Raw genomic sequence first — 27,490 nt, 5'->3', positions numbered from 1 at the left:
TGGCTGGTTGAGATTACTGTTCGCTGTTGTGACCAGCATTCTTTAAATAAAAATGCACTAATATAAAAACATACGATAAACATACATACTTACATGTAAACGAAGACAATTTTTTCATTCAGAAAAATATACACCGATTTGTCAGTACAAATGTATCTCCACATAGTTTAGCAACTATGAAACTTTGACATGCGAATGTTCAAACTTCTTGATTATAAAATCGCCAATGCTTCTTGATTACAAAAACTAATAGGACTATGAATAAGTTCGTGCGGTTTTACAACAGATGGCGTAACTTGATTATTATTCCATCGATCCACATTTCCAAACATTCATTGGAGAGCTACTGTCGTAAGGCACAAACGTCAGTATAAGTTTTTTATTTGAAGCGTAAACAACAATATTTTTACCACACTTGAAAATGTCGAATTTCGTGCCAAATAATGTGTTTTTGCGGGGAATTCTTCTTCATTATTTTAATATGAAGAAAAAAGCAGCCGAAAGTCATCGTATCTTGGTGGAAGTTTATGGTGAGCATGCTCTATCTGAGCGAACGTGCCAGAAGTGGTTTGCACGCTTTAAAAGTGGTGATTTTGGCTTGGAAGACGAAGAACGCGAGGGTGCGCCGCCAAAGTTCATGGATACCGAATTGGAGGAATTGCTCGATCAAGATCCGGCTCAAACGCAAGAAGAGGTTGCAAAAACTTTGGGAGTTGATCAATCAACCATTTCCAAACGTTTAAAAGCCATGGGAATGATCCGAAAGGTAGGCCATTGGGTGCCGTATGAATTGAAGCCAAGAGACGTTGAACGCCGTTTTATGGCATGCGAACAACTGCTTCAACGGCACAAAAGAAAGGGTTTTTTGCATCGAATTGTGACTGGCGATGAAAAGTGGGTCCATTACGACAATCCAAAACGTCGGGCAACGTATGGATACCCTGGCCATGCTTCAACATCGACGTCGGCGCAGAATATTCATGGCCTGAAGGTTATGCTGTGTATCTGGTGGGACCAGCTGGGTGTTGTGTATTATGAGCTACTGAAACCGAATGAAACGATTACGGGGGATGTCTACCGACGACAATTGATGCGTTTGAGCCGAGCACTGCGAGAAAAACGGCCGCAATACGCCGATAGACACGACAAAGTTATTTTGCAACATGACAATGCTCGGCCACATGTTGCACAAGTGGTCAAAACATACTTAGAAACGCTCAAATGGGATGTCCTACCCCACCCGCCGTATAGTCCAGACCTTGCGCCATCCGATTACTATCTCTTCCGATCGATGCAACATGGCCTGGCTGACCAGCACTTCCGTAATTACGATGAAGTCAAAAAATGGATCGATTCGTGGATTGCGGCAAAACCGACCGAATTTTTCACAAAGGGAATCCGTGAATTGCCAGAAAGATGGGAAAAAGTAGTAGTAAGCGATGGACAATATTTTGAATATTAAATTTGTAACCATTTTACGTCAATAAAGTTTCAAATTTCGAAAAAAAACCGCACGAACTTATTCATAGTCCTATTATAAAAGTAAATAAAATAGAAATTTGCAAAGATGATGCTAATATTCAAAGAAGCGTTTCCAATAAAAAAAAACCAAAAGCATTTTATTATTTAATATGAACGATCAACACTTCGAAATCCCCTAACATGGAATGAAGTCCCCTTATCTGGTAACTTTGTTATTGGCAAAGCTTCACTCTCCTTTTTAACAAACACATATGCATTGCTCAGACGTGATTAATATACGTACACGCCTATTGCTTACCCTTCTGATGTAAGTTTGTCGCCCCCCCATCTAGCACTTTGCTAGCACGCTCTGCTGCGAGCGTGCCACTCTGCTGCCCATCCCTACTCTAATCTACAAAAAAATAACTACAGTATTTGTTGCATCAATTTTATGTAGATTTTTATAAAAACTCAAAATATGAAGTCAGAATATTAAATAAAAAAAAAAATATTCGCGTTTGAGATATAAATAAATTTCCATTTGTAAGGTCTGAAAGAAGTTTATAGACTCATCTGAATAAATACATCGGGTGTTTTTTTTAAGAGCTGAAGAGTATCAAATGATAATGCAAAACATAAATATTTGTGACTGAATTTTTTCTTTTACATAATTTCATGGCATTTATTTTTAGTGAATGACATCCGGCATATATCCGCCGCAATCTATTTGGTCCGTCCAAGTTTTGACTTATTTTTCCAAAAAAATTGGCCATATGTCGTCCATGGTGACTTAAGTATTGGCTTCCAATGCTTCAGAAGCTGCTGGTTTATCGGCATATACCGAGGACTTAACATAGACCCATAAAAAATAATTCACAGGCGTTAAATCGCGCGAACGAGATGGACAGTGAACAGGACCACTTCTGGAAATAAAATTGTTACCAAATTGATTTTGCAATTAATCGATTGTTATATGCGCTGTATGACAAGTTGCGCCTCTTCGTTGGAACCAAATGTTGTCTATGTTTAGCTTATTAATTTGTGGAGCTGAAAATTCACTCACCATGGTTTGATAGCGTTTCCCGTTCACCGGCAATGGTAACTCATTTCTTCACAATTCTTCGATAAAAAAAAGCTCATCTTCGGTCAGTTTCAGATGAGCCCAATCAGCAAAAATACGACGCAAACGGTGGTAATTTACCTTCAATTCTTTCACAAGCAGTATTTTATGGGCACCCATCTTTATGTAAAATTTTCCACTTAGTCTTTATTCTTCGACTCTAAGCTTAGAAGGACGACGAATCGGCACTTCACGCTACAGCAGCAATATTCTCTTCGGTACGTACATTTATTTGTCTTGTTGATGGTTTTGGATCGGGAAGAATAAAGCTAAAGTGAAAACGATCAATAACTGTACGAATTGCTTGCTCCCTAAACCGATTATGTTAACTGTTAAATGTGCTCAATGCTCTACGAACTTTTAATTTCCACCACTTCGAAGCGTTGCACTCGCGTTAAACAACTTATGATGACTTGCCAAACCTTGCTGAATGCAGAAATGTCGACACTGTTTGCCATTCTCAGCTCTCAACGCATAGTTATCGATATCGATAGTTCTCTAGCAGCAAAAAGCAATACCCAATACTTAGTCTATTGATTTTATATAATCCACCAATATTTCCTACCAGACTGCTTATTTTGAAGCTACTCATGAATTTATCGGTCATTTCGTATAATTTTCAACAAAATTTGACGATGTATTTACCTGCAGTTTTCTTTGGTGTGAAAGTTTGATCTTTAACAAATACAAAAAGGTCCTACTCTTCTACATTAAATAATAATTGCAGAAGTTATAATCGCTTAAGTACAGAAAAAATGTACTTCTTTGTACCCTACTTCCTCAGTAAATTGTTGTACAATGACGACAGCGTTTCCATAGACACCAAGTCGTTTCAGCGCCTGTCTCGCTCAGCATATTAGCGTTGAGTTAATGCTCATAACTAACCTTACGACAGGTATCCGTTTCCACGGGCGAATTTTAATGATCTAACTCGCTCTAGCTTTAGTAATTTGAAACACATATTTGCATATTTTTTCATTATATTTATTATTTGATATTCTGACTTTGTATTTGGATTCAGAGTAAAATTTTACATGAAATGTGTATCAAATTCTTTTGTCAACTGGTATGCCTTGAAAATTCTATGTAAACGAAATATGTTCCATAAAAATCAAAAATTGGTATCTCTAAATCATTTTAGGCTTGTGTGTGACGTAGATGAATTTTTTATTCGTAATAACGAAACGAATCGTAATTTCGACGGTGCGGTATCGAAAAATTGTATGCCTACACAATATTGTAAATAATGTTGGGCCTGTGTAGCAACATGACGGTACAACACAAATTCTGTTTATTTACATTTCAATGGATAAGGATTTAGATGGATTTAGGTATTTAATAAAGCATTTTGCTTTTTTTTTCTACTTTTGTAATCAAATCACATACTTAAAAAAACAAAATAAAAAATTAAACACTTAGTTGTCATTTAATCACTCTATTTTTAGCATAAAATTCTACTTTCACTTTAGCTTTCTAGCCTTTTTTTGCTCGCCTCTCATACCTTCTTACCAATTCGTTTCAGCAGAAGCATCCGCATGTGATATTTGAGGCACGCACTAAAGCCAATAAAGGATGCGCCAATTCGGGAAATTTGGATTCGTGGCGTCTGTCACGCCGCACGAAACATCTATCGGCCGGTGTCATCGATGAAATTCATCCGAATGGTGCGGGCCGTTACAAGCGCGATGTACGCGAGGCGACTAAATACATCGAAACGGCCATTATTGTGGACAAAGCGATGTTCGAGAAGCGTAATGGCAGCACACGCGCCGAAGTCATACACGACGCCATACAGGTGGCGAATATCGCCGACTTGGTAAGTGGATGAAAAATAAATATTAATAATTGAAAAAAATATGTTATACACAACTGTACTACATTTACATACTTGATCCTGTCATAAGCACTGTTACAACTTAAGTTCGCAATAGATACGAAATTATAGTACTATATCATCAAGCTAGTTTTATTTAATCATATGAATATTAAACATTAAAAGGTCGGACAGCGCAGCCGAATGAGTTCGTGCGTGACAACCAATCGCAATTCGAAGAACGTTGGGTCGAATTTCCGTGAAACACGAAAACTAAGAAAAATTTTTTTCTAATATTGGTCGCCTCTCGGCAGGCTTTTTCTGCCATGAAAAAGTTCCTCGTTAAAAAATATCAGCCGTTCGGAGTCGGCTTACAACTGTTAGTCCCTCCATTAATGCGAAAATATCAAAACCATAAATTGGAGGAAGAGTTCGGCCAAAAACCCAAAAAGGGTGCTAGCGCCAGCTATATGTATATATATATGTACACATATATAGTGTACATATATAAATATTAAAAAGATAAATTCTTAGACTTTCATTCGAAATGATGACCATTTGATTTTACACAAGCCTTCAAACGATTAGGCCATTCAGCTACTGCAGCACGCAAGGCTTTCATGGATATTGATATTATTGAAGTCGCTGCTCGAACCAAAGATTGTTTGAGACTCTCCAAATTTCTTTGAGGATTTCGACAGGCCATGTTTTCCAATTCTGACCACAAACTGTAGTCCAAGGAATTCAGATGTGGATTTGCAGAAAGCCAATCTTCAGCGGCTATGAACTCATAAATTGTTTTTTAGCCATTGATGGGTGATTTTTGCGTTATGGGCTGGAACGGAATCTTGCTGGAAGATGCAACACTTTCCATTGAAGAAAGTACTGCTCAACTGATTCACCACGTCTTCTAAGACCTTCTCCTTGTACACTTTTGCCCCGGTCTTAACCTCCTTTTCGCAGAAATGAGGAGATGTAACACTTTTACAAGTCACTTCCCACCAAACCATTACGGAGGCTAGATGGTTGCCACGCTGTACCCTTGGAACTGCATTTTTTGTGGCTTCAGAACTTTTAGCATAAAGTCTGGCGTTTTACTTATCAAAAACTTCTTTAACAGTGAACATTTTCCCATCTGTGAAAATAATCTTTTCATGGCCGTCGACCGCATGCCACTGAAGAAGCTGCTTGCATCTGTCGAGTCTAATTTTCTTCAAATGCGCTATCAAAAGATGACCAGTTGAGCGATGGAAGGCTTTCCTATAGAGGTCATTTCTAATTAGTCCTGACGAGTATCTGATTGATCTGATCGATAAATTTATTTCCCTGAACATGACTTTCTGCTTTCTAAGGGGATTTCTGCGAATTCATCCCACAACGGCTTTTATAGCTACAGTGGTTCGACCCACGACCACTCCTTTTTTATCTATTACCTCAGACGTTTGGGAAAAACGATTGATAGTGCAGTAAATAAACATTTTCGAAATATTAAGTTTTTTTAGCAATTCGTAAATCTCATTTGCACTTTGCCACGACACTGAGTAAAATTTACGAATAGACGGTGCATACGAACAAAAGCAAAAATAACGGAACTTTTTTCTACGAACTTGTTCTCGCCGTATGCCTTGTAAAATTTATCACAGAATTTATTGCAAGACTAAGTATTCGGGCTTGGCCGATCTCATCCTCCTATTTGCGGCTAGAGCGTGGAGGGGCTTACAGTTTCATATTTTCAACACACGGAGGCTTGCCACTGCCTGCCGAAGGGTTATTAGAAAAAAGCTATACAATACACACTTTTTTTGTTTAAATATTTGTTTTGAATTAAACACCACTTTCGTGTTTGTTACTTTCTAAGGCATGGGCTAAATTAAATTTCATTCAATTGAATTCAATTAGTTATGAGATGTAGTCAATCTGTATTTCAAAATATAGTCCTTCCATTTTATTGGCATAAGAAAATCTAATTGAAATATGTTGACAGTCAAGTTGGCTCTGAAAGGGAAGCATTAACTATTTGTGCGCCACTTTGACCCCCTGTCTCTTCATTCAATAATACAAAGTGCAAATATGTAACCACTCCGAAACACTCAAGTGCAAGGATTACGAAAATAATTATATTTGCACGTGTAGCACCTTGTGTGCATAGGGTGATTCAAGGGTGATGCCGATATTTCACAGCAACTTTCGGGCAATTAGCTGCAGGCTTTGCCACACCTAGTCAACAAGGGGTGAGAGTAATTCAAACGTTTTACAAATATGTCATTCAAGAAAAAACTATGCACCTACAACGAGCCATTCTTTAGTGTGACGTTAAGTCTAGCAGAGTCATCGGGCCGTATCTTTTCGATATTGATGCCGGTAACGCTGGTATGATGAGCGGTGAACGTTTTCGTGACACAATAACAAACTCTGTATGGCCTGAATTAAATGACATGCACTTGGAAAGTATGGCAATGAATGGTAATGGCGTATGAAATTCCTGGAACACATAATCTCACGCAACAATGAAATCAAATGGCCGCCAAGATCTTGCTATTTGACACCATTCAAATTTTTTCTCTAGGACTATATGAAAATTATTCTCTATGCTAATAAAAACGCGGCCGCCATAGCCGAATGGGTTGGTGTGTGACTACCATTCGGAATTCACAGAGAGAACGTAGGTTCGAATCTCGGTGAAACACCAATTAAGAAAACAGTTTTTTTCTAATAGCAGTCGCCTCTCTTCAGGCAGTGGCAAACCTCCGAGTGTATTTCTGCCATGAAAAAGCTGCTCATAAAAATATCTGTCGTTCGGAATCGTCGGCTTGAAACTGTAGGTCCCTCCATTTGTGGAACATCAAGACGCACACCACAAATAGGAGGAGGAGCTCTGCCAAACACCCAAAAATGGTCTATGCGCCAATTATACAGGGTAACCGACGGGAATCTGACGTTTTTGGGATGGCTAGTACTCTGCCGGTGAGAGGAGTAGGGAGGCGAATTACAAGCCAGTAATCTCACCATTCGATGCCGTTTCAGTAGCTATGGAGCGGTGGACGGTTGAACATCGCATGTTTGCGTATGACGCATTTGTGCGTTTCAATCGTGAGCGTCGTGGAACCGTTCCAAGCCGCAACACGATTCTCAGTTGGGTTCATAATCTACGAACAACAGGATCTATTGTGAAAAAGAAGCCACCAGGTCCGACTAAGACAGCAAGAACACCAGACAACATCGAGCGTGTGAACTGATGACTCGTGTGATGACCGATTTTTGGAGAAGGCTGGAAAACTGCATTCAGGAGGATGGGCTCCACTTACCCGACGTAATTTTTCACAAATAATATTCATCTTCAAATGGCATGGCATGACAAAGAATTTTGTGTATTAAAATAAAATATTTCATTTAAAATAACTGTGTACTGTTCATTTCAAAAACGTCAGATTCCCATCGGTCACCCTGTATATATTTATATGTATATAATAAACCCGAGAGGCTTTCAGAGCAGAAACATATTTACGCGTTATAAACTACAAACTACATATATACAGCCCGAATTACGCCAAAAAGTCTTGGAAAATTTTAATGTGCGCATCCTGTGCCGTCAGAGGGGTCGTGGTGGGCATTTGTCTATATTGTGTTCTAAAAATAAATGCCATAGACTAAAAGAGGAAAATATTGTATTAAAAAAAAAATCATTTGGACCAACTTTCTTGTGCTTTTATTTATAAAAGGAAAATATATGGTCTTGCTCAATCGCCTTATAAATGGTCTTTCGAAAATGACGCCCAGATCAGTCAGTTGTGAACAATTCTTAGACAGAACTTTTTTATGTCATCTTTGACATTTTTCAAACAGGTAGACATACAATTTTGCACGATAGAACAATGTGTTAAAATTATTGCAACTTATTATGAAAACGGTCGCTCTTTAAGAGCTATGTGTCTCGTAATTTATGATTTTTTTTGGTGGAAATAATCATCCGTATGAGTCGACAATTCGAAAGTTGATGAAAAAATTTGAAGCACTGGTTCAATCGAGAATTATAAAAGGACTGGCATACCAAAAACTGAACGTTCTATTGAAAACATTGCTGCTGCAAAGTGCTCTTTGCAAAGGTTGCTAAACAACGTTCAACATCGGCCAACTCGACGTTCTCAATAACTAGGCATTCATGAATTAACTGCTTGGTGGACTTTACATAAGGATTTGCATTTGCATCCTTACAAAGTTCAACTAACACAGAATTGAAGCCAACTGATCAACAACCCTAATCAATACAGAAATTTAGTAAGTTGAATATTTGGATCGAGATTGCTGAACCCAATGCAATAATGTCTAAGCGAGTCCTTGAAAATTTTAATACTCGTTTGACAGTCTATAGCCATACTCATGGTGAACATTTAAATGATATAATTTGTCACATATAATTGTTAAAATAATTGAATAAAAAGGCTGAGACCAGAAATAATCTAAATTTTTACATCATGAATTTTAAAACAATATCTAAGCGCGTCTTTTGAAAGACCCTTTACAAGCACGAGCCAAGTGAATCGTTGCAGTTGAATGGGAGTTAGTGGCTAGTTAGTTGTTGCTCAGCCAGTTAGGTATTATTTTGCATCAGCAGAAATGCGCACAGATATTGTGTATCCCCAGGCATCAACATTAATTTGAGTGTGTTGGTGTGTATAGGGTGGAAATTAAATTAAGGTGCTCCAAATTGTGCGCAGTTCTCTGCCAAAGTACTGACTACGTACGTCAGGGCAAAGGGTACTCTTTGTGTGCTAATAGACAAACGCTTGTTATGATGCCACTGCTGTTAAGCGCTTTTCGGGCTTTAGTACACTAACTCAATTAAATAATAACTACTGCAACTTTGGCTTGAGTTTTAGGAATTCATGGTTGCTGAATTATTTTTGAGCGCATTTTAATTTGTGATTAATTCAGCATTCAATTCGCTCGCGGTGGAGAATATCAAATGATTATCCGGCGGTAAGCACCTAAGCACTAAAGTACGACACCTGACTTAGTTGATTCAATTTATTTTTTAATCGCTGGTATTAAGTAACTAATTTTTTGGCTATGTGCTTATTTATAGCAACCAAAGGCAGCGTGAAATTGCCTTACTTGAAATATGTATGCATGTAAGCTTTGCGATTATTTTCTTGCTCGCCATTTTCTACACTTTACAACCATTTTCCGCAATACACTTCTTTTGTGCGCCGAGCTCATCTAATTTGCTTTGAGCTACACAAACAGCCACTAGAGACAAAACTAAATTTAATACTGTCAAAGTACGCATCCTTAAGTATTAGAGACGCTGTCTAATTCCAATTTTAAAATATTTTTCTACAAGAGGAGCCAACAAAATGGTTGAGTCGCACAAATTGCAAATAAAAAAAGTAGTACCTTTTACAGTCATAAAGTCTCTAAGTGCGCTCAAATAAGGAAGTAGGAATGGCAGAAAGCGCACAAAGGACAAGTATTACTCTCCTCGTTTCCGTTTTCATTGCCTGAGCATATCCACTGCATTGGCAAATATTTAAAAGGAACACTCACAATCATTTATTTGGTGTCTGCTGCAAAGCTGATGCAGTCAAAAGTAGCCACTAAGTTAAGACGGTGCCCATACGAGCGTACAAAGTAGCTGGAGGTCCTTGAACAATATGCCAGTGGTTGTGCAGGTGCATAGTTCGGCAAGATTTGTGGTCAACCGCAAAATTGCTTTTCTGAAGATTTGTGCGTAGTTCATTTTCGATTTATTTTTGTTCGCTTTTGGCTTAGAATGCTTAGACGGCGCTCTCAAATCATTCGGAGATTACGGGCATACATATGGCAGGTTAGGCAATATTGAAGACAAATGTCTGTCTAACTGAGGGCATGGTAGGGTTGCCCAGCAACTATGAAAGTAAATATTTCTCTCTCTTGGAGTTGAACAATTTGTAATATATGGAACAATTTTTAATGTTGTATTGCAAAGGGAATAGAGCTTTTATCTGCAGCTGACTTGAAAAAGAAGAATTTGAAATAGATTGCGTAAGACCATGTTCAAGCAGGTACCCTATTAGCATTTAAGAATATTTCAGCAATTTAAGCCTTAATAAAATTAATTCAACTAATACTTAAGTTTTAATACTACTCGCCAATAAATTTGTGTTCCATTATCTGGAGCAAAGCATATTTTAAATAAAACAATAAAAATAAAATAAAACATTAAAATCAAATGGCAAAAAAATAAAACAAGGAATAATAAAATAATTTCAATAAAGCTATGTTTTAATGAACAATTTTCTTAAAAACAATATTCATTATAAAACCAGGGTCTTCTAAACAAGAATAAGCAAGAAGAGGAGTATACACCTTGGGAACCTACACAGTATGTTCAATAAATAACATAACTTTTCAGATGTAGAATAAAACACGTATCGTACTGTGTTTGAAAGTTATTTTTTATTCAAAATAGTCTCCATTTAACTCGATACAACGTTCAGAACGATCAACCAATTTCTGCATGGACTTTTTTATGTCATCTAAGGGAATGTTATTTAACACCTGTGTCACGGCTGTTTGAATGGCTGGAATATCATCATAAAACGCGCCTTTCATGGCAGTTTTCAATTTAGGGAACAGAAAATAGTCGCATGGGGATAGATCAGGAGAATACGGAGGGTGGTCGATTACACAAATATGTTTTTGCATCAAAAATTCACGAACATTTTTGGTTTTGTGAGATGGTGCATTATCATGCAATAAAAACAGCTGTTTCCCCTCTGGATATTCAGGTCTTACACGAACAATGTTTGACCACAAACGATGTAAAACTTGTAAATAGTATTTTCCATTAATAGTTTGACTTTCTGCAACAAATTTCTTGTGTACAATACCCTTGGGATCGTAGAACGCGATCAACATTGTTTTGATTCTTGACTTCTGAAAACGCAATTTCTTTGCTTTTGGCTCCCCTTTCCTCTTCCATTCTGCAGATTGACGCTTAGTTTCAGGGTCATATTTGAAGCACCATGTTTCGTCACCAGTTATGATCGAATCAAGAAAATCTGGATCGTTTTCAGCTGTTGAAATGATGTCTTTACAATGCTCTACACGAGCGATTTTTTGATCTTCATTTAATTGGTGTGGAACAAAGCGTGCACAAACCTTTCTTTTACCCAAATCGTCAGTTAAAATTTTCCAAATAGTACCAGTAGATGAATTTAATTCTTCAGCCAACATTCTTTCAGTGAAATTTCCGTCAACAGCAATGATTTCGCGGACTTTTTCCACCAATTCAGCACGATTACTTGCTTCTGGACGACCAGGCCTTTCATCATCATTCAAACCTTCACGACCATTTTCAAATCGTTTAAGCCAATTATGGCCCCTATTATGAGCAACATTCGATCTTCGACTGTAGTCGAAAGTGCTGATCGAACGAATTTTCATTTGGTATTATGGTGCTCATTCGTTGAAGAATAGGACTATTGTGAATTTCGATCGCTCGACGCATTTACAATAGATAATTTTTATCAGCTGATACAGCAAATCAAAATAAAAGAAAAACCGATTGTGTTGAAATTCTTTGCTAACAACATTTTTAAAAGTTAAAAAAAGTATTTTTTGTGAAAATTAATACAACGGAGTTGTGGTTCAACTCCCTAGAAATGGCTTCCACTGAGTAAGTTTAGAATTTTCAAAATGTGTTGACGTTCTTAATATTACAGAAACTTCCTTACATATTTTTATAGAACCTTAGATTATCTAAAGAGGCGTTTATGAACCTACTGTCCAGTACAGAAAACCAGTTGCAGCAGTGCACCCGAGCCAAATCCATTCCAAATATGTTAAAGCTAGCCACAGTTCTGCGATTTTATGCTCAGGGATCGTACCAATTGAGTATTGGTAATGAAGGTATGTTAGGACTTGCTCAACCCGCTGTGTACGATGATGCTGAAGATATTGAAGTGGAGTCAAACAACGGAGAAGTAGAAAACATAAGAAATGAAATTTTGAGAATTTTATAGAAAAATCTAAAAAGTATTAAATAGAAACCTTTACGCCACAGTTTCTGTTTTATTTTTGTTATAAATTTTCTTTATTCAATTATTCGTCATTCGAAAAAAATATGTATTTCAGTTCCTCTACGTATTTCAGCACATACCTACCAAGGGAAAATAAAAATGTACTTCTATATTTCTTTCTGCCATTCTCACTGGTGGTCCCAAGCAATTCAGCTCCGCTGTAAATTCCTCCCATTTTTTTGCTGCTTGAATTTGGTGCAAATCCCTTTTGCGAATTGTGGATTCGCCTTTCTAATTGTTGTTTGGTACTCACGACTTTCGACATTTATAAAATTAACAAAATTAGTATATATTTACTATTTGGTTACTATAAAACCATAAATAATCGCAAAACAACTTACACTTTACACGCTACACGATCGAAAGCAAAATTGTATTCGACTCTAAATTCGGTAAACAACGAAAATTTCGATAGGGTTGCACCGCTCATAATACCAAATTGACATTCGATCTTCGACAACCAACGAATATCGAAGATCGAATGTAACTCATAATAGGGGCCTATATAATCGTGGCTCTTAAAAACTGCGAAATGGAAAGCTAAGCAGCGAAGACTCTATAGTGGTTGAACTCTTATAAGGAAGTCGCCAGGGAGCCACACAATTACATTCACAACTAAAAAACTTGGCAAAAAGAATCCATACCATTTGATTGGCTAGGCTGCATACTCTTTCCAATACACCAGAAAGGAGATAAGAGAGTTTACGATCATTACTGTTGCTTACCACGGCTAAAAAACTTTTCACAACATTTTCTAGGAACGAATCAGCGAATATGCAGAAAGCATTGCTGAAAACTATCAATGCGGATTTGGTAGAGGAAAATTCACAGGGGCCAACGCTTTGTTCTTAGCCAAATGTTTGAAAAAAAGCGGCTAATAAGGCTCACAACGCTCAAACATACAACAACAAAATTGATAATTCAAGGGAAGCTGACAGAGTTATTCTCTATTGAAGGGGGAGTGAAACAAGGTGATGCCCCATCCACTGTCATATACAATTTTATGCTGCACTTCGTCGTAATGGATGCCAACAGAACGTTTAGGCTTATAAAAGACGTCGCCACATGGAACAGCAGAGACTTCGGCGAAGTCAATTTTTATACAACCCAAATGCTTTCGGGGCACGGGTATTTCCAGAAATACTTGTTCAAAATAGGGAAATGCATATTCGGAGATGCCGCCGAAGATTACGCTGAACACACATTCTTCCATCGCGTGCGTTGGGAACAAGAACGTCGAACGCTGGAGAATGCGGTCGGTCACATAACCACTGAAAATGTAATCGACAAGATGCTAAATAGCGAAGTAACGTGGGAGATCATCGGAGTTTTGCGGAAAGAAGTCTCCTTATAAAAAGCGGGACCTGGACGCAGACACATAGGCATAGACTTTATAATGAGGATGATGGAACGCCACTCTGAAGGAATGCAAAGACGGCTCCAGGGTAGGCGACGGTTCCGAAAGAGAGGGCGCTTTTTAGTCCCCGGACATACCATTGCTACGACGGCCGCTTTGATGATCATGTATTCAGAGCACTTCTTTGAGGCCAACTTTTCCATAAATGCTTGGTGGTTTCATTTTCCTCCCTATTATTACTTTTATACTAAGACGAAGATTCAATTTACTGGGGTGAATGGAACTAGCGGGACCTTTGCTGAACCTGCACTTTATACAAAAGGTGTTTGGTTTTTTTTTTTTTAATATAGGGTATGCAAAATCTGAACTCGAAGTCTAAAGGGTGGTTAACTTTCAAGGGCCGATGTTGAATGTGAACCACACCTAAACGTCAACGACACCGTTGGACTTCTTTCTTTGGGGTTATTTAAAAAAAAGGTGTACCCCGATAAGCCAGCAACAATTCAAGAGCTAAAGGATGCGATAATTCGGCACATTAACGGCATAGAACCTCAATTATGCCTCAGCGTCATCGAAAATTTGGACCATCGGATGGAGGCGTGCCGTCGAGGCCGCGGCAGCTATTTGGCCGATATTTTGTTCCATACGTAATTGAGCCATACTAATATTATCATAATAAAGAGAAATGACAATAATTTCTTTAAAAAATTGTGTTTTATTCAAAATCAACACCGGCCTTTAAAACTTAACCACCCTTTAATATAACAGTTTTTCGAAGGCATCGAAATCGCATAGACTACTATTTATTTATGTTCTTTATGTATTCGATAAGAAATGATATACGGCACAACTCTGGTTTGAATAAACGCCGGCTTAGCTGAACTCCTCGATCGAGTGAACAAACATTTTTTTTCATTGAGCGCTCGGTAGAGGCGGCACATAATTTCTTTTGCAAGAGTGAGCAAACAGTAACTTAATAAAAAACCTATAAGCATAAGTATCTGTTACAACCTTTTGCGTGGGCCCCATTAAACAAAAATTGTATATTTGCCGTTGAAAATTTTTTAAATGAAGCTGTAAAGAAGTGTCCCAAAGGATAAAGACACAAACCAATATTAAAGACTTTTTTGGAAAAAATTAATTTTAAGTTAAAAAAATGCCTGAAGTAAATACAATATAATATAATATTAATGGGTATTTAGCAAATGAATTAACTTAAATTCCTGATTTTAGTTCTATGAACAACCTTCATTGAGTGAACTGGCCTTGCACGAATTAGCTCACTCGACGCAGATTATACTGAATTTAGAGTAAAAATATTCATAAGTCTTATTAAATTCAAATTTATTTCTTTCCCATTTACCATTCCGTTTGATCAAATCATGGAACCATGGCAATGCAATTAATTGTAAGCTTCCATTGACTCCAACGCTGTCTCAGAGCATCCTTAAATGCATTCTCGATTTTCTTTGGCGGCCCTCAAACTATACCAACTAAACTTTTGTTGCAAGAGAATTTACATTGAGATCATCTACTCATATATAAGTCGAAAACAAACACAGTTCAAAAGTATTAAATCTTCACGAAACTGTAACGAAACTAAATTGCATTAAAACACTATAAACTTTTACAGCATTTTGAATGTTGATAACAAAATTCCCATTCATACGGTAAACAGCGACTTAAAGCTAATGGTCAGTTTGCCTTTCTTATCAAAAGTAGTTGAGGGTGTTCTACTAAATATATAAACAGATGAGTTCACATGGGTGTGATAATGAACTCCTGACTGATAGGCAGCCTGGATTTAGGTCAAAGAGAGGATGTACTACGTTACAAGTTGAAAAAATAACGGATACATTATTGAAGTTTCAATGCTATAATCTAAAAACTTGATGCCAGTGTAAGGCAGATTTTGAGTATATGAAATCGAAATACAAGAGTACAGGGTTGCCCATATTCGACGGACCCATCTGGCAACCCTGTATCTTTTGACAGAGATGTCAGATCGCTTAGTAACATACTGCGTTGGAAGCGTCAGTCCAAGCAGATTTTTACCATGGAACAGTACACGCTACGCGAGTTCTCTCAAATTGTTGAAATTTACATTCAACAAAAAATGTCAATTGTGAAAACTCAACGTGCGTATAAAAAATTAAATAATGTGAAAAGTGCGCCTTCTAAGAACACCGTTAAACGTTTGTACGAAAGGTTTCGACTGGCGATGCTCTTTTTAGTCCAAAGAGGCCAAATAAAAACCGACCAAGGCGATCGGATGAGAATATTGCTCTTGTATGGGCCAGTGTTGAGACATCGCCAAGGACATCCCAAAATCGCCGTTCTCAGCAGTTGGGCATTGCTCGGACCACTTTAGAACAAATTATCCACATTGATTTGCATTTATTCCCGTATAAGATTCAATTGACGCAAAGATTGTTGCCTTCGGACAAGCCTCGTCGATTGGAATGGGCCCAAAGAGTCATCGAAATGGCTGAAGATGACGAACAATTTTGGAACAAAATCATCATGTCCGATGAGCCTCATTTCTTATTGAATAGGACGGTAAACAAGCAAAATTGCTGTATTTGCGCCACTGAAAATCCTCACGAAATTCAAGAGGTTCCTTTTTACGCCGAAAAGGGGCCGTTTTTCTTCGAAAATGAAGATGGTCAAGCTGTTACCGTCAATCAGGAGCGTTATCGCGATATGATAACCACTTTTTGATGCCAATTATTCGTCGAAAGCGTATGAGGCAGTTCTGGTTTCAACAAGACGGCGCTCCACCACACACAGCTCGCACCACAATCAATTTTTTGAAAAAATTGTTTCCTCGAAAAATGGCGATTTTTACTGCCCACCGCATTCGCCCGATTTAGCGCCACCTGACTTCTACTTGTGGGGATATTTAAAATCAAAGGTTTATATTAATACGCCAAATACCATAGAAGAGCTCAAGAACAACATCCGTGAGGTAATAGCCGCTATTCCAGCCGAAATGTTAGCTAAAACTATGGAAAATGCTGCAAAACGGGCAACATACGCCGTACAGGCTCAAGGCGGCCATTTGGGAGATATCATATTCAAAAAGTGAAGTCAACAAATCTACCAAATAAAATGATTATTATCGTCAACATAAAAAAAGTGTGCTCTTCTTTGATTTAAAAACAAAACACATGGGTCCGTCGAATATGGGCAACCCAGTATCTCATACAAAATCTGTGAGAGCCTTATTAAGTGCGCAAATTTTTCGTAATAGTATAATATTTTAATTGTAACTAGTCGAAAACTGCAAATCACTAAGTGTTGCTATTTGCTTGAATCTTAATCAAATTTTCCACTTACATACTACGCATTCTCACAATTCTGCAAAAATTGCTACTAAGATTTACAAGAATTGTATGTCGGAGTAGTTGAGCGAAGCTGGCCATAACCTGCCTACTATGCTGCAAATAATAAAGCACTCTCTAAGGGCAACATGAACTAACAATTGGTTATTTTCGTTCGAAATTCTCCGCATGACTCGTAAATTCTCCTACAAAGCCAAACATATGCATGCATGTACGAGTGTAAGCGGGCATGAATGAATGTGTTGGGTGCTAAATAGATAAACACTTAATATACGTATACTTTTATGTTGTTGTGCATGTGTGCGTGTATAAGGAGCTTCGCCCTGTTATGCTCGTTTGCACGCACTCACTAAGCAAATATTTAAGAGCTTGCTTTTTGTTTGGACTTAATTGTATTTTCTAGGCTTAAATATTTTATCAGCAGTCCCTCCAATTATGAAGATTAATTGAAAAGCTCGGGGTAACATACGCAAAACGTTCATATATCATCTTAAAGCAATGCAGCAGAAGCACAGAGAAATAATTGAATGTACATACATACATATCTACTTGTACATTTAAGAAGATACGCTCACGCACACACACGCACGTATTATGCATAGAAGCCAACAAATGAGCGCTCAAATGGATGTTTTCAAGCACTGACTATTGCTCGTATATGTGCGTAGAAATGTCTATGCAGTGGTTTTAAGATTGCGTTGCTATGAAATATTCTTGTAGGAACGCACGGCATTACGTATGCGCACTGTTGTTCCCTGCAGATGGGCCATTTAATGATTCGGCTTAAATGTAGGCATTGAAATCAAACTACCATCGCACGAGGTATTATCCAGCGTAAGTGAATGAGTGCCACTAGTGGCAACATAGGTTGCCATTCGTACAAAATTGTTGTATGAAACAATGAACGGCCGCAGCGTGAGCCATACTCGTACAATGGTGCGAGTGTGCATGTAAGATTTGCTCAGATGAACACAAAATATTGGCGGTGTGCTTGTACTACAATTTCTATTGTTAGATTTTCTACATTTTTTTATATATAGGTACATAAAAGTACTTACATACATATATTGTACCATACAATATAATTGCGAGCGCTATTTGCTTTTTGTTGCTATTTCACTGAGGCACTAACCCCAGCATCAGTCATTCACTCAATCATTCACACAAACACACATTTTTCAACGACTAAAGGCATTTACTTTGTTTGCCTCCGATGTCTAGTTCACCTTCCCCGGTAATTTAGCTTCCATCTTTCTTTTGTATGCAGCTACCTGCCCTTTACACCGATCGCTGCTTTGTTAGTACGTCTACCACTTCCGGTAAATCCATTTTATTTATTGCCCAAGTCACTGTCAGCGTTCATGAGGTCATTAGTTAAGCATAGTCAATGTGAGTAAGGTTTCCTAATACCTCTTTGGCATCTTTAGTGTGCACTTGGAAAGTGTTGCCTGAACACAAGTCACTCTGGGTATAGTCGTCAACTTTTTATCATCTTTTGTGCCTGCGTAAGTTGTGTGTCCTGCGAGTATAACTACAATAATTTTACTAAGCTATTAAACTGAAATCGCGTGGTCTACAAATAAAACTCCTTTAGCTCTGAGTAAAGTAAATATTATGGAGCTTAATTACGTCTCAGAGCTATAAGCAACTAATGCGTGATGATATGCTACATAAGACGCAAAGGTTTATATAAAATATGTCTATAAACGCGCTCTACTCAGAAAGCTGCGGATTTGTAACGGGTTGGCCATATAGCGTTTGCTTTTTGAATCATCTATTTTTTTGAGAATGGTAACACAAATGACATGACAAATGTGTTCACAATTTACTTAAAGGTTTGACATTTACGAAATGGGACGCTATACGCTTGAACAAAATTGGGAAATATTGAAAACCTATTTCCAAAGTGGTGAGTCTTCTTCTTCTTTTCTGATTTTCACATCGGTGGCTACGTCAATAAGCAAAATTGTCAGATATGGGGCTCACAAAATCCACACGTTACTGTAGAAAAGCAAATGCATCCACAACGAGTCACTGTTTGGTGCGGTTTTTGGTCTGGCGGCATCATCGGGCCATTTTTTTCGAAAATGAGCGAGGAGCCGCGGTTACAGTAAATGGCGGGCGTTACCGTGACATGCTCAACGAGTTGCTTCCAAAAATTGAAGAGGATGACACGGATGACATTTGGTTTCAACAGGACGGTGCAAGTTGTCACACTACCAAAGTTACACTCGAACTTTTGGCTACCGTTTTCGAAAACCGAATAATCAGCCGAAATTCCGATATCAATTGGTCGCCTCGGAGCTGTGATTTAAGCCCGTTGGACTATTTTTTGTGGGCAGCCGTTAAGGACAGATGCTATGTGAACCATCCAGACGCGGTTGATGCTTTAAAACACGAAATCGAAGTTGCCATTCATGAAATTAGAGCCCAAACAATCGAAAATGTGCTTAAAAATTGGGTTGATCGAATGGCTTACTGTAAAGCCAGTCGTGGCAGTCATTTGAACGATATTATTTTTCATTCATAAATCACAATGTCCAATCTTCAAAATGAAGAAAAAAGTTTGAATAAAGATTGACTAGTTTTTTTTTATAGCCAATTCAAAAATCAAATTTTACGTGGCCTACCCTATATGTGAGAAATTATTAGATGCATATAAAAAGTAAAAATAATGCAAGTATACACTAGGCAGAAAAGTTTGTAGCTCATTTTATTTCGATACATTAAAATTAAAGTGTGAAGCAGCTTAAAACTCGCATTGATTTTTTACAATTTTATCCGCTGAGAGTATCTCATATTTTCTTTCATACAAAAACCATTTATGTTATATGAAAGCAGTTGGGAAGAGTCGTTAGCAAAAAAAAAAACCATATCAATAATAAAGACGAGATTTGAGCGGTTTCACCCTTGTATTTTATTACATTTATACTTACACACTTTTTTTTAATAAATCATTTTATTTACCAGAGCGCTTAAAACTAAAGTTCAGCCTTAGAGTAAGTGCTTGAACCTTAATTTGATATCATTGCTTGCTAGCCTGTCAGGTGGGCTCATTTTTGTCTTATCTCGAACTAACGCGGAGTGTTCTTTTCGTTATAGATATCACGTGTGGGATTTTGTGTGGGGGAGTAGTAGGGGGTTCGATGGTTTGTAATTTTTGAAAATATCTTTCTCTGATAATTTTCATTTCGTCATCGACCCCTATGTATGTTCGAGTTTCCGACGTATCATTGCATAACGTTGTATCTTGTACCCTGTATTGCACCCTTTGTATAGGTACTTAATATCGATGTTTGTGGAGGAGGTGGTGCAACGAAGCTATAAAGCATATATTCATATTGGTTTTTTAATAGAATTGCTACATAGCACTACGCGATATAATTTTAGATTTCTGATTTTTGATTTTCAAGTTTATTTGTACCTTTGTACTCAGGCTTGTTTGTTTGAAGAATGGCTGCCTTATTCGAAGCAAAGTATCGACTTGGCTTTAACTTTAATGTTACATTACATTTTTGCTCATTCAATTTCAATTCCTAGACCCCCATGCACTCGCAAGCCTTGAGTGGTATTGTGAAGCTTTTGATATCTCTGCTGGACATTTATATCGATACTTAACTGCAGTATCATCTACGAATGTTGAAGTTAACATATTTCTACTTATGGGAGTATCAGATGTGAGCATCATTGGACCACAAACACTTCACTGAGGCACATCAGCCCATATCAGAGTGGTACGAATTGAAGTTGCTATGAAAGTTTGAAGGTAGTAATTTACTGATTTTGCTAATTTGATCTTCAAGCCAAACTATGGTAATTACTTTAGCAACGTCGAGAAAGGTTGCCGAGCAATGGCTCTTTATATTCAATAATGTCCTTCTTATTTCTTTGGTAATGCGACTTATCCGTTTTAAAGTTCCGTGTTTTTAATTTCTAAATAAAATATTCTGAACGAAGTTTGGACTTTTGTTTTGCAGTATTTTTTTATAGTAAAAACTATATTTTCCTCGTTGGCAGCGGCGTATATCGCAGGCGATGGAACGATGAGTTGTATGAGCTTTACGACGACATATACATAGCGCAGCGAATAAAGATCCAGCGGCTACATTGGCTGGGTCATGTCGTCCGAATGGATACAAACGCTCCGGCTCTGAAAGTTTCGATGCGGTACCAGCTGGTGGTAGTAGAGGAAGAGGAAGGCCTCCTCTGCGTTGGAAAGATGAGGTGGAGGAGGACTTGGCTTCACTTGGGGTACCCAATTGCCGCCGGTTATCACGAGAAGCAACGACTGGCGCGCTTTGCCAAACTCGGCCAAAATCGCGTAAGCGGTTATAGCACCAATTAAGAAGAAGAGAAGTAGGTTTTGGCAACGGGGACGGAGTGCCACGCGTAAGCAGAGCAACGGAGCAAAACTACGTGCGGAAACTAAAGCGTAACCTTTATCAAAAAGTTTAAATACAAATTTTTGAATGAATTGAAAGTTTTTCAACAAAGTAAGGAATTTAATTCTATTTCATTTCAACTAATTTCAATTTATGCTATAAAAAGCTTGAAGACTAGACTACAACTACTTGATAAGGTAGCCTAAGACTCAATTCCCTCTCTTTTTCAAATTTTAGTCAAAATTTAAATTTATGACAAACTTAAAAAAAAAAATTAAAACAAATCTACATTTTGCAACAATAAGAGTTATCCAGCGAAAATTTCACAGCAACGTGAAACTATAGATTTTATGCATATATTGTACTAATTCTGCATACTCAGTTTTTCATTTCTCATCAGCTTAATTTTTAATGGACTTTACAGTTTCAAAAACTAAATTTTCAAAAAAAAATTGTAAATAATGCAATATTATGTGATATTTATATGAATATAAAACGGAAGAGGATATATTCAACAGTTGAAGAAAATATATTTGCCTTTGACCAGAACAAATTTAGAATTTGTATAGATCCACTGCGTATACTTTCTTTCAGTGGAGTAAAGTTATTTTTTCGCAAGAAAAATGAAGTTGAAAATTACAAAAAAAAAACCCAATAGCTGGGTATAAATATATTCTCATAAAGAAAGCATCAGTATTTAAAACATTTATCGAAAATTTAGTTCTTTGAAATTTTAAATTCCTCCAAAAATTTAATTGATGACAAAACGAAACACTGATTATGCACGTATGAGTGTATGTATAAAATATATACTTACAGCCATGGACAAAGAAATAGCCCACTAGACTAACTTCACTTTTAACTTCATTTTCTTCATTATAGAACATATAAATAACATTTTATTCTTTGCAAAAACAATCAATTTATTTATAACATAAAAACAAATGTTTGTCCGTCCGCTATTTCCTTTCTAATCATTATTGTTGCAATGCCACTATATCAGCTGGACACCGAAATAGCACACGCTGTAATTATATTGAAGTTTTAATTAAAAAATTTATAGAATCGCATCAGATTCATAAGTTACCTCAATATTTAGTTGATCGGCCACATCTTTTTATAGTTGCATCACATCTTCGGGAAATACTCTCCACTAATGTCCAGCATCTGCTCACCGGTAACGAATTCCACTCTTTTTTGATTCCTTCCCATAATTCATGGGCATTTTTGAAATTTGTTCCCCCTATTTTAACCTTTACATCATTCCAAAGCTTTTCTATAGGATTAAGATTGGGGCTTTGAGCCGGCCAATTAAAAACTTCTACACGTTCTTTATTGAACCACTCTTTCACCACCTTTGATGAATGTTTAGGATCATTATCCTGCATGAATATCCCATTTACAGGCATATTTTCAAAAGGAAATGGGTCCATTGTACTTTTAAGTATATCCAAATAAATATGTTTGTACATTTTGCATTAATTCGCTCCAATGCACCAACGCCATATCACGAAAACGCACCCGAAGTTATAACACTTCCTCCACCATGCTTAACTGTTGTCTTAGTATACCTTGAGTTGTGCGCTTAGTTTTTTGGGCAATGAACGAAAGATTTTCCATCAGGTCCGATCCTATTAATCTTAGTTTCATCGCTCCATAGTACACTTTTCCACAAATTTATATCCTTACTTTGATGCAGCTTTGCAAATGTCAACCGCGCTTTGATATTTTTTTTTTTTGTAAGAAGTGGTTTCTTCCTGCTAGTTCTGTACAATAATTTTATCTAGGCTTGGCGTGGTTTTACGTGGTGGAGGCTTTCTTATTTCTTTGTTTTGCAAAAAACTTTTGTCGGCTTGGATCAATTTAATAGCACTATGCACCATTTTTCTAGAACAATCTAGTAATTCGGCAATTTTCGATTTGTTGGTGCCTTTTTCAAAAAGATTCCAAATAAGTTTTCTTCCTCGTCCCATATTTAAAAAAAATTGTTTTATTTTATCACTTGCACAAAATACACAAAATACTTCTACAAATTGACTGATTAATATTTGATTTAAGAACGAATGCAGAAACAAAACTGAAAATGTGCTATTTCTTTGTCCAGGGTGAATGTGCAATATACCAACAAAAACGTGATTAAAAAAAAGAGACGAATTGATAACGGTAAATTTCGAACGGGATCAAGAGAGTATTGATATGACTAATAACACATGACCAAATAATTGATCTACGTCTGTGTATCAAAACATTACAGTAATAAACATTTTAAAATTAGAAGTGTGCTATTTCTCTGTCCATGGCTGTATGTAGTTTTACGCCCAAATAAACATTTTTCTGTATAAAAAAAATAGCTGATTTTGGTCATACGTTGCTATCACTCATCGTTTCTAGGGGAAATAGGTCTACTGTGATAACTAAGCCAACAGTTTTAAAGTGTTCCTTCACTTTTTAATAAAATCTTATGAAATATCTCTCTGCCTTTCTTAATTAATAAGTTGGGCCGACTTAGCTTTCTCTCTGTTCTTCAAAACAATGAAAACAAAATCTTCTGTGTCACTTATTCCACCTTCAAAGTGGAATACATAGTATGAATAAATACTTAGATCTATGATCTTTAAATATGTTCTTATTTGAAGACCTTGACATTCGAAGTTCTCTATGAATGTTTGAGATTTATATTTACTTGTATGTACAAGGGGGTATTCACCTGCAGAACCTTCGGTCACAACTCAATGGGAAATGGAGATCAGGTAGCACGGACTACATGACCCCGTACTTTACTTGGGAGAGAAGGTTTTGCACTACAATTGAAGAGGAGGGATGGCACAAAGGCATGAAGCCTGGACATAGAACTTTTCACATCTATACGGGTGGCTCTAAAACTCCAGACGGAGTGGGAGCGGGTATTTACTGCTCAAAACTAGGAATAAGGCAGCCTATCAAGCTGCCAGACCACAGCAGTATTTTCCAAGCGGAAGTTTTTGATGTGGGGAAAGCCGCGGAGCTAGCCTACACTAGAACAAGAAAGAACTCAACAATTAATATATACGTGGATAGTCAAGCAGCAATAAGAGCAATAAGCTCATATTGTATTAAGTCCAAAAATGTTCGACGGAGCAGGGAGGCCATAGAAAGGCTAGCCGCAAACAGTAGGCTGCATATCTACTGGATACCTGTTCACAAAGGCATTATGGGGAACGAAATAGTAGATGAGATAGCAAAAAGTGGTGTTAGACTACCTTTTGTAAATACAATATACAATGAAATGCACGACTACACGAAAAGGCGAGTGGAAGCAAGGTGGACTAATCTGAGCACATGCAAAACAGCAAAAGTCATGTGTAGAACTAACTACAAAAAGCTGACTCAATCCGTGCTTACGCTCTCGCGAAAGGACTGCAGAACTAGCATAGGTATGCTAACAGGTCATAATCTATTGGCTGCACATGCGTACAAGATAGGGATTGCGAATGCAGGAAATGCAGAGAGGACGTTGAGGAAACTTTAGAACACCTTCTGTGCGTTTGCCCGGCATTATTAAAAACGCGACTAAGATGCCTGGGAGCCCCACTGTTTGAGGGTCTGAAAGACGTCTCAAAAGTGGAGCTCCCAGCCCTACTTAGATTCGCCAAAAGCGCTGACATCCTACATGATGTCTACTTTAGGTATTCATAGAGGTCGGTCTCCATCTAGTATCGCTAGGGACCAAAAGGTCTATGCGTGGCTTATTGTCAACCAGGCTAACCTAACCTAACCTTTATGTACAAATATCATCAATTAATAAATATGGGTGTACCCCAAAAATGTTTTTTTTTTTTTTGATCGATAGCACTTTGGGTAAAAATTTTGATAGGTTGCCTTACTTAATTGAGACTTTCTTAATTTAAAGCCGGCCTCCGTTTGGTGAAATTGGATCGAGTTTCCGAGATAACTATATTTAAAATTTTCTCTAATTTATAAGCAACCTTAAGACCATTTAAGTCTTAATGAGAATATAATATACGATGGAGAAACGAATTTTTAATGCAATACATTTTAATAGGTTTTTTCTAATATTATTTTATTTAGTTAAAATTTTTTTTTTATTTATTTACTAATTTTTTTTTTTAACAAATTTCCTTAAATTTTAAATTTTTGAAAAAAAATCACTTCAGTTTTTATACTCAAACTTTATTGTGCTCAAATTTTGCACAGAACTGTTTTTAATATGCACTTATTCATATCTGAGAATCATCAAAATCTAATCACTTTAGCATATCGCGCATTTACCTCAATAGTGCCATTCCTCAAACAAAATTTTTTCGAGATAAGTATACAAAAAGTAACAACAGCTCTTATTTTATGCAGAACAACTAAATTAAACGATATATATTAATGAAGGGGTTTCAATAACGGCGGGTAGATGTTGAAATGGAATAAAATGGCGTTTGCTGTGTGGCACGTAGCGCCGTCCTGCTGGAACCACATGTCGTCTAGGTCCACATGGTTCAATATGGGCCATAAGAAATTGGAAGGGCCACCACGTCTACCGAAAAATGGGCGCAATGCACGCAACGTTTGCGTTAATGAACACTCATTTTGATAATAAAGTTTTATCATTTGAACGTGCTGTTCAATAGTGTAACTTGCCATGATGATTTGGCATAAACAACTGAATAATAAACAAGAGATTTGACAGATGTCACCAAAACAAAATGGCTGCCTGAGGGCGCCAAAATCGACCGGCGCCAATTGAAAAACCCATTACATAGTATGTATCTCATTAGCTCAAAATATGTATGGTAAATAAGAAACTTTGAAGCTGTTTTCTCAACATTTTTGTTATTTGGATAATAACTGCAATGTACCTTAAAGTTAGTTCTCAGTAATCTATATCCCATTTTCAAAAACCCGTTATCGCACAAACTGAAGTAATTCTGACAAAAAGGGCTCGAGTTAAGTACATTAAACTACCAAAACTTTTGCTCAAAAAATGTTGAAAGCTGCAGTACAGTGTAATTCATATTAAGCTTACATATTTTCCTGTATAAATATTTTCGTATATAATTAAATTTAAAAAGATACTCATTTTATAGAGCAATTAACGAGAAAAATGTTTTCTTTATATTTTCCTATAGTACTTTCGCACGCTGAATACCCGCGTGTCGGTGGTGTACATTGAAACGTGGGGCAAGAATCAGGCCGTCATCGATGGCAGCAAAGACATCAGCAAAGCCATATCGAATTTCAACGATTACACATCGCGGAATCTCTTCCAGATCGAACGCGACACAACGCAGTTGCTAACGTAAGTAGACGAAAACTATAGCCAACCTAAAACAAAAAACACAAAATGAAAAACCTAAAATGTACTAAATGAAGTACGAACGAATAGAAAAGTGAATTCCACCAATACTAGTCCACAACGCATTTAGCAAGTGCGCAAATATATCTAAACAAATAAAACTAATTGAAGTGGGCTTAGCAGAGCTGGACTGAATAGAATTGAATCGAATTGAGTTGAATTGAGTTGAATTGAATTGAATTGAATTGAATTGAATTGAGTGTGCAAGTGTTACGCAGCGAATTGATTATACGGCTATATGCATGCCTGTGTATAGTATGTGTGTATGCGTGAAGTGAATGTGAGGTGCTTTATCACTCTATTGCCACTATGCTGCTGGTGGGTAACAGTTGCCATTAATGTACAGAGAAATGACAATTAAATATACAAATGCATAATTAACGCACAAAAACAGCAGCACCGGCAGCAGCACAGGGATATTGTTCGCAGACAGAGTGGCGTAAATAAATATTTAGTGGTCTCAGTGGTAGAGTGCAAATCAGCGCCAAATGCCACACAGCCATGTGCTGTGCGCTGTGAGCCGTGAGCCGTGAGTAACGTTCTCGTCCTATTCGCGGGTATTCTTTATTATGACCACTGCAGCTTAATGGACGGGGGTGTTTAGCCGAC

The 27,490-nt window shown here is 37.3% G+C and overlaps 1 protein-coding gene across 1 annotated transcript in view; it reads left to right on the top strand.

Annotated features, from left to right (window-relative positions):
* Positions 1 to 27,490, top strand: part of LOC128857595 (disintegrin and metalloproteinase domain-containing protein unc-71) — a 287,365-nt gene that overhangs the window by 120,706 nt on the left and 139,169 nt on the right. Inside the window, exons 5-6 of the mRNA XM_054093346.1 lie at positions 4,107 to 4,397; positions 26,655 to 26,824. Coding sequence (XP_053949321.1) covers positions 4,107 to 4,397; positions 26,655 to 26,824 — 461 coding nt within the window. The remainder of the gene's footprint in view (positions 1 to 4,106; positions 4,398 to 26,654; positions 26,825 to 27,490) is intronic.

This window comes from Anastrepha ludens, chromosome 3, assembly GCF_028408465.1.
Source record: "Anastrepha ludens isolate Willacy chromosome 3, idAnaLude1.1, whole genome shotgun sequence".
Taxonomy (NCBI): Eukaryota; Metazoa; Arthropoda; class Insecta; order Diptera; family Tephritidae; genus Anastrepha; species Anastrepha ludens.
Note: the sequence above shows the minus strand (reverse complement) of the source record. Positions and strands in the feature narration are given on the sequence as shown.